The sequence below is a fragment of the Phycodurus eques genome, chromosome 16 (assembly GCF_024500275.1).
Source record: "Phycodurus eques isolate BA_2022a chromosome 16, UOR_Pequ_1.1, whole genome shotgun sequence".
Classification (NCBI taxonomy): Eukaryota; Metazoa; Chordata; class Actinopteri; order Syngnathiformes; family Syngnathidae; genus Phycodurus; species Phycodurus eques.
In genome coordinates this window covers 12,376,707-12,386,019 of record NC_084540.1, presented here as the reverse complement: position 1 = coordinate 12,386,019, position 9,313 = coordinate 12,376,707, and the positions used below count along the sequence as shown (strand labels likewise).

The 9,313-nt window shown below is 39.8% G+C and overlaps 1 protein-coding gene across 1 annotated transcript; it reads left to right on the top strand.

The window, feature by feature from the left end:
* The first annotated feature begins 746 nt into the window (after positions 1 to 746).
* Positions 747 to 8,877, top strand: LOC133414901 (gastrula zinc finger protein XlCGF57.1-like). The gene is made up of 3 exons (XM_061700610.1): positions 747 to 988; positions 5,811 to 6,200; positions 7,097 to 8,877. The coding sequence occupies exons 1-3, from the start codon at positions 817 to 819 to the stop codon at positions 8,074 to 8,076; spliced, it is 1,542 nt and encodes a 513-aa protein (XP_061556594.1). The 5' UTR covers positions 747 to 816; the 3' UTR covers positions 8,077 to 8,877.
* Positions 8,878 to 9,313: the final 436 nt, after the last annotated feature.

The window sequence follows — 9,313 nt, the reverse complement described above, 5'->3', positions numbered from 1 at the left end:
ATCTCATGATGAGTAAGCGCAGTGTGTGTGTGTGTGTGTGTATGATAAAGCATTTGTGGAAGCAAGAAGCTCCATTTTTATGCGGGCATGAGCCAACATATTCGCTACTAATCATTCTTGGAGCTGAGAACAATTTTCTAAAATGAGGCCATGGATGAGGAATATCTTGCTTCTCCAAATTTTTTCCGTCATCATCGTTAATGCTCCCTTGTTCACGCTTTATGCATTTCACTGCTCTACCTGTCCCCCCCGCCACACACAAAAGTCTCCAATATCTCAATCAAACAAGATTTAATCAGCGATTGACTATATCTCTCCATTACATCTTTTTACATCGTGTCGTTATCCGCGAAGGTTAAAAATTGTGTTGTGCCTATTTTGGCAAAGAAAGGTGTTGGGAGTACAGTTATCTGTTGTCAACTGTGGGGAGTACAAGTAAAAGGAAGTCAGAAAAATAATACTCAAGTAAAGTGCAAATACCTGACAAATGAACTGTATCAAAGTATTTGTACTTCGCGTTACCCAAGTAAAAAGGCACAAATCACACAGTGAATGATTAGTAAACATGACATCTACGCTTATGCGTTTAAAACTGTCAACATAAACGGAAACAAATAATCTTTGTGAGCCAGATGAGATGAGATGTGAGAAACCAACTGTAGTTTACATTTCTTGGCAGAAGGTGGCAGTATTTTACTTAAAAGCTGTTAGCCATCCACCGTTTTTACCAGAAGAAGAAAGGAGGAAGTTGTTTCCCAAAACTCGTAAGCTAAACTGAATGTGAGGACAGAATAGTAAAACTACTGTTGCAAAGCAATGTCTTCGTATCAGTACATTCGACATTTTGTCAACGAGCGACTAGCTGCGGCTGCGGAAGAGATTGCTGGAGTCTTTATAAATACTATCGTCGAGTATGAAGAGGAGATCGGACGTCAGCGTAGGCTTCTGGCTGACGTTCGGAAACCTCGAATAAAGCTGCACATTAGAGGTCAGTTGAATCATTGAACATTACAACATGCCGTTTATTCGGGGCATGGTCAGGAGTGGGTAAAATTTCCTCTTATTAAAAATAGACAATGACGTCCCATCTCCTGATGCTGCGACGTCAAGGCAACCAACAGCATGGTTCGTCAGTGGTGTATTAATAATAATAAAAAAACATTACAGTATTCTCATGATTGTCCTCAATTGGCATTAGGCTTAGTCATAGTATTTTGCAGTGTGCAAAATATTAGGCTGACATTACAGTCACCTTAATTACAAATCATTATTTGTCAGTCTTTAAACTTCAACACAGCAACACTTAATAATTTACATAACCTTTCTCTAGATTCCTGCACAGTGCACACACTTTCACATGAGCGCCATAGGGGATGACATCAGCGCAGATCCGTCGCCAGACCTTAAAGCGCGCAGTTTTGAAAATGTACAGCAGTTCTCCTCCAGGTCCGAGGTGTCACTACGGCTGGTATTGGCTAGGACACCACAGAGTGGAGTTTCCTCTGCATTTTATGGCATTTCCGGTAGCCGTTTTTTTCCTTTCCTTTCGGAACAACACAACAACAATGTCGACCGTGGAACAGTGTCTGCGAGAACAAATGGACCTAGATGACCAGATGATGCGTTTAATTATGCTGCAAAATTTAGCAAGAAAGCGGCGGCGTAGATGGCATGTGGAACAAAGGGGAATGCTGAGTACGTCATCACCCCATGTGACTAAAACGGACCAATCATGAGAGATAATCTCCGTGGCATTCTACGCGCAGCAACAATTTTTGCCGTATGCGCATCAAGTGACTCATAGGGGCCGTGTGGGCAATGTGTCGGTGATGCAATGCGGGCGTTGTCGGCCATGGGAATATAAAGAGGCCTTAACTCACCTGATAGACATTGATTAAATCTGAGGAATACAAAAAACAAGTCTCTGGAGTCTGGGACATGCTATTTTTGGTACAGTAATAGTATTTTTTTTTTGTGCCGTTCACCTTTGGCAATGAATTTGGAACTAGAAAGCACACTCATTCCTTGCGCCTCGCCAATGATTAGTACTGTACGTCGACAATTGTCACCATGACCAAGCACACCGGCTTTGTAAGTTTGGATAAAATGTGAAACTTTCAAACATTTTCAAGCTTTTTAGTTACAATAACTTTTGTACTGTAATATGGATGCATTAACCTAAAAAAAAAGTGCTTCAATGTGACGGAAAATCGGCTATATCAGACCCCTCCCCTCCGCCCCTATTAATTAGCCCGTTAGATCGAAGTTCCACTGTAATTGATAACGACTTGATAATCGCTTAATCATTTAGAGACTTTGTTTAACTTAATATTGTCCAAATCCTCTTAATTTCAGTCTCTTAATAGTAATTATTAAGACATATATTTTTTATAATAATACCAAATCAGTACGGGTAAATATAGTATGGGTAAATATATATTTACTAAAATAATAAAGCAGACAGACAATCTTTGTGTTTGATTAAAATAAGACATTTGCAAACATCCTCATTTACTTCGGAACACTATGATCAACATTTTTGCTGAATATCGGACGGATGCTACGGACCAAACAAGTAACTGAATCATAATTAATTTGTTTGTGTGTTTTCAGCACTGTCAAATGGAAATTATGTCCTGCTATTGGATAAAGGAATGGAAATTTAAAAACGGTTTTAAAAAAAAAATCTGATTTATTAGTTAAAAAAAATAATTGGCATATTATGATGTGAGCCCTAGATTTGATTAATACCATAATTTTTTAGGCCATATTGCCCCAGCCTACATGTTAGGTTAATTGCAAGAATGTAAATAGTCCCTAAGTGTGAATGGTTGTTTACCTATATGTGCCCTGTAATTGAAGGTGACCAGTCTGGGGTGTACCCCGCCTCTCTAGCCCAAACTCATCTTGGATAGGCTCCAAAAATGGATGGCATGGATTGAAGACTATTGGTGTGAATTAAGGCTTTTCTATTGGGATTCAAATACTACATATTTTCACTCCTAATACCTTTAGTGTAAATGTTCATCTCAGCATTCAGGAAGTCCAGTCCCCTCCAAAAGTATTGGAACGGCAAGGTCAATTCCTTTATTTTTGTTGTGTACTGAAGAGATTTGGGTTTCAGATCAAAAGATGAATAAGAGACAAATGTTCAGAATTCCAGCTTTTATTTCATGGTATTTACATGGTGTTAAACAACTCAGGACCATGCACCTTTTGTTTGAAGCTACCCACTTTACAAGTGGGTGGCTTCAAAGTAGCTTCAAAGTATTGGAACAGGCATTACTAAATTACCTTAAAGTGAATAACATTTAATATTTGGTGGCATAACCCTTACTTGCAATAACTGCATCAAGCCTCCGACCCATTGACTTCACCCGACTGTTGTATTCTTCATTTAAAATGCTTTTATCCAGGCCTTTATTGCAGCCTCTTTCAGTTCTTGTTTTTTTCTGGGGGTTTCTCCCTTCAGTCTCATCTTCAGTAGGTAAAATGCATGCTGTATTGGGTTAAGGTCCAGTGATTGACTTGGCCTATCTAAGACCTTCCACTTTTCCCCCCCTGATGAAGTCCTTTGTTGTGTTGGCAGTGTGTTTTGGGTCATTGTCTTATTGCATGATGAAATTTCTCCCGATTAGTTTGGATGCATTTTTCTTTAAATGGCCAGACAAAATTGTTTTGTACACTTCATAATTTATTCTGCTGCTACCATCACGAGTTACGTCATCAATAAAGACTCGTGAGCCTGTTCCAGAAGCAGCCATGCAAGCCCAAGCCATGACATTACCTCCACCATGCTTCACAGATGAGCTTGCATGTTTTGGATCATTAGCAAATCCTTTCTTTCTCCATACTTTGGGCTTTCCATAACTTTGGTGGAGGTTAGTCTTGTTCTCATCAATCCATAAAACCTTGTTCCAAAACTTTTGTGGCTCATCTCGATACTTCTTTGCAAAATCCAATCTGCCCTTCCGATTATTTTTGCAGATGAGTGGTTTGCATCTTGTGGTATGGCCTGTATATTTCCTCTCTCGGTCTTCTTCTAACAGTGGCTTGTGATACCTTCACCCCTGCCCTGTGGAGGTTGGCAGTGATGTTACTGACTGTCGTCCTTGGGTGTTTCTTCACAGCTCTCACAATGTTTCTGTCATCAACTGCTATTGATACCCTTGGCTGACCTGTTCGATGTCTGTTGCTCAGTACACCAAGATTAGTTTAAATCTTTTTCAGGACATTCCAATTTGTTGTATTGGCTATGCCCAATGTTAGTTCAATAGCTCTGATCGATTTTCCCTCTTCTCTCAGCTTCAAAATGGTTTGATTTTCTCCTTGGGACAGATCTGTGGTCTTCATGTTTGCTTAACAGCAAATGCAGTTTTCACAGGTGAAACCCATAGCCACATACAAGCGCTATCTGTTTAAGCAATCAATCTAAAAGGCAACACCTGAGCAACTGGAAATGTTCCATGTTCCAATTATTTTGGTCACTTGAAGTGGGTTTGGTTCAAACAAAAGGTGCTCTGTCCTGAGTTGTTTAACATATCTAAATGTAAATACCATAAAATAAAAGCTGGAATTCTCATGTTTATCGTTTGATCTGCAACCCAAATTGTATTGTATTGTCTCATATTAATCTTTTGATGTTAAACCCAATGGTCTTCAGTATACAACAAAAACAAAGGAATGGCCCTTGCCGTTCCAATACTTTTGGAGGGGACTGTATGTGTACAGAAGTCTACTGAGGATATCGAATGTTGCATTCCCTTAACGGTTTAAATTGACTCGTTGCTGGAAACAAAGTGAGAGGTCAGGTTTGGTGTAGAGTAGCAGTCAATTAACACATGCATCATATGCTCCCCAGACAAAGGAGAGGAAAAATTACCAACCGGGTACTCACACTCTGTATTTGAGTAGAAGGGGGAAAACAAAGAAGAACAAATGGTAATAGTAGAAGTACTGATTTGACTCCTGTAAATAAAAAGTACAAACTGAAGATTAAAAAAAGTACAAATGTAAAAAAAACCTTTCTTTTTTTTTCTTTTTATTTTAAACCGCGTGCTAGCTAGCGTTGACGTAGGCTTTTTTTTTGCTATCAAAACAATGTGACCCATAGCTTTGCTAACTTTGTGAACTGATTAACAAAAAAATGTCCATTTGCTAATGATAGCAACTGAAAAAAATACATCTTACCTCTATGTTTTTTTTCCATATTATTATTGGCTGGCACAAGACACAACACTTTGCGCCACAAAACACTCTTGGAGTTGACAACATAAAGCAATTCTCATAAATAATGTCATGGGTCTTGCTTTTCCAAATTTGTTGCGTCATTAATGGTTCACCATTTTACTGCTGTTTTTTTCCACTTTAAAAGTCCCCAAGGTCTCAATGAAGTAATCTGCTAAGATCTCAACCACATTTGACTTAACTTCTCCCTATTTACGTATTTTTTTAAGTTGTGATGTTAACCGTGTCCATTGAAAAAAGTAACAAGCCTGACAAAGTAAGGAGTAGAAAGTACAGAAATCTGTGATAAAAAATAGGGAGTAATGGTAAAAAGGCCTCCGAAAAATAAATACTTACGTAGATACCTGAGAAATATAAATACAAAGTATTTGTACTACGTTACGTCCCACCACTGCCAGACAACAACTTTCTGCTGCTCCCAGATCTTCATTGGAGTGCAACCATAAGCAACAAACACTTCTTCAGCAAAATGCAGGAAAAACTACATATCCCATAAGGCCATGCTTTGAACTCTGACTTGATTCGTCACAGTAATAAAGATATTGTTTTCGTTGTCCTTTCAGAGCACCAAGAGCAAGATGTCAACAAGCAACAGGAAGTTTTTGCTGGATCCTCCTGGTGCAGTGAGGACCAAGAAAACACAGAACCTCGTGAAATTAAAGAGGAGCCCTGCACCAGTCGGGATGGAGAGGATTTGGAAATGAAACAGGAGCGGGATAACATCAGACTAATTTCGGTTTGTCAGGAAAGTTACAACAGAGACAATCATGCTCTGGACTCAAGTGAATGTCAGAATCACTTCGAAGAATGGGACTGTGACAACAACGCCGTTTTGCACAGCACTGATGTAGATAAGCGTCAACATGTCAAAACAGCTGAGCATGGTGATTTGGGATCGAAGACATTTGCAGAGGCAGAAATAAAGCAAAGATTTGACAAAACCAACAGTCACGGTAAATCACATAGCTACTGTGTTTTGTATACTGTATATGTTTAATGACATGCTGTCATAACTGCAAAAGTTTACAATATCAGATATGTGTGGAAGTCTCATGGGCAAAGTCACATGCTAAATGTATGTGAAGTTAAGTGTGGGTTGGTGGCCTATACTTATGTATCAAAGGATTTGGGGATAATATTTTACGCTATAACAACTGGACTAAAAGGCCAAGGCTTAATGGAATGCAATTAAACCATATAAAATTTAAATCAATCTCTGAATGGAGTTTACAGTAATAGTGGGGCCAGCAGTAGCTCTTCTGTAAGAACTTGGGCTTTGAAACCAGAGGGTTACGGTTTGAGTCCCACTGCAGACAAAAAATGACTTCATTTTAGAGAGATGCTACACAATATATATAAATCTTATCGTCATGTCTGCAGTTTAAAATATAAACTTTTATCCTTCATTAACTAATGGTGCATTTATTTTGTCATACAGTAAGATAGGCACATATCTCTTGCATTTGAACAAGGCACATGTTCAGATGCAAAGATAAACTGACTGTCTTCATATGATGACTGTGCAAAGATGACTTTAGTTTGTATGCTTAAACTTCTTCTTGCACTGTAGTTGTAGACTGAATCACCAGTGCATTTGGTCACAGGCAAATAGTGGACTCAATCTCTTAAATGTTTCACGACAACATTTATCAATAATAAATTCCACACACACAAAATAATTAATGATTTATTACTCTGGTCATCTGTATTTAGGACTTTTATTTAATCTATAACTAATGTACGTATTCAGCACATGTAATAAATGTAATAGAACAACATATACAAGGCGGCCATTCTATAGATTTGATTCATTATAGTAATAACATTCCCTTCTTCTTTGTCCTTTTAGACTTCCAACAGCAAGATGTTCACAAGCAACAGGAGGTTCTCAATCGGTCGTTCTGGTCCGACCTGGACCAAGAGGTGTCAGAACCTACTCAGATAAAAGAAGAACCTTGCACCAGTCAGGAGGGAGAGGGGATGGATATAAAGCACAGACTGGATACCTCTATGTATTTTCCTGTTTGTCAGGGAAGTTCACATAAAGAGGATGGGATTTTGGACGCAATGACGACAAATACAGAGCCAACTCTAAAGCATGGCCTTGACATTGTCAGCAGTCGCAGTCAATATGCACACACAAGAATCCACAAAGGGGAGAAACGGTGTATTTGCAGCCTGTGCGGGAAACGATTTTACAATAAAACAACACTGAAACTACATATAATGAGCCACACAGGTGAGAAACCGTATGCTTGCGACATCTGCGGGAATCGATTTACTGTAATTGCCATGTTGAACCGGCACATGAAGATCCACACAGGTGATAAACCGTACCCCTGTGGCCACTGCGAAAAGAGATTTAGTGACAAAACGGCACTGAGGGTACACATGAGGACTCACACGGGTGAGAAGCCTTACCCTTGCGACATGTGCGAGAAAAGACTTAGCAGCGCCACGGCCCTCAAAGTTCACATGAGGACTCACACAGGAGAGAAACCGTTCTGCTGCAACACCTGCGGGGGCACTTTCCGAGCCAAGACGGCGCTGAAAAGCCACATGAGGATTCACACTGGCGATAAACCGTACACCTGTGACTTCTGCGACAAAAGACTGAGCAGCACGACAGCGCTGAAGGTTCACTTGAGGACTCACACAGGCGAGAAACCGTACCCTTGCGGCATGTGCGAGAAACGACTGAGTAGCACCACGGCACTTAAAATTCACATGAGGACTCACACGGGGGAGAAACCGTTCTCATGCAACATTTGCGGGAGTCGATTTAGAGCAAAGGCGACATTAAAAATACATATGAGGATCCATGGGTGAAGCCATGCCCCCTGTGACTGATGTGATACCAACACAGATAAATCACTACAGTGGAAACTCAAAACTCTATTCCCAAAACGCTTGTCCTCCGATTTGTCATCCAGGTCATGGTAATCTGCAAAGGTCTCATCGAGGGAACTGGAACTGAAGAAGCATCCATCCATCCATCCATCCATAATAGGGTCACGGGCGTGCTGGAGCCTATTGCAGCTATCTTCGGGCGAGAGGCGAGGTACACCCTGAACTGGTCACCAGCCAATCGCAGGGCACATATAAACAAACAGTCGTCCACCGTGCCACCTTTTCGATCATTAAAGTTGAAATGTCTTCAACATACAAGAAGAATCCAGCAGCCTGTATTCAAACCTTGTGTAATGGGAACACAATATTCTGTTTCAGGGTCAAACTGTTACCATTATTAAACTTTTATCATCTGCATAAGGATTGTTTTAAGCAACATTTTAACATTATTAAATGTCATCATAAAAGTGTCAAAATAAACCACCGGCAAATACTAAAATTAACAACACTCAGTCAATGATTGCTTTAAGTTCGATACCGATTCGACCGTTCTTAACACTTGACTTTGAGGCATTTTAGTGTAGTTAGCATGTTCTTCCCATGCCTGCTGTGGGTTTTCTCTGGGTGATCTGCCACCCCCCCAAGTACCCTTCCCCTAATTTTTGTATGGTCAGTTTACACTTTGTTCCCTTGAACAACCTACTGACAATAAGATCTGTATTTGGTCCCTGGGCCTGCCACAGTAGCTGCCCTCTTGTCCTCAGGGATTTCTGAAATGCAGGGAGCAAATTCCACTGTACAGTTCATTACCAATTTAAGTGTAAAAAAACAATAAAATGCACAACTAGTACTACTTTGCCAACATGTAACAATACGTATGCTGATAATAGACAATTAATGGACATAGCAGGTTTGTTTTTGTTTGTGTTTTTATTTTATTAGATTTTTTTTTTACTTTTACCATGTGAGTGTGTCAATATTTTACCTTTGGAACCATCAAACCCCCTGAATTATTTTGGCACCCCTCTGTTCTGTCATCCTTCATAAACCAGGAAGTAGCCTGCTAAATGCATTGTTAGCTGACCAATTAGGCTTCCCGTTTATTAGGACATTCTCTGTGCTTGTGCAGATGAAGCTATTATTATGCTGTGTATGAAAGATAGTAAAGTGGACAATCAGACCCACAGTGGATGTCTGTCTGACCTTAGCGTCAGCA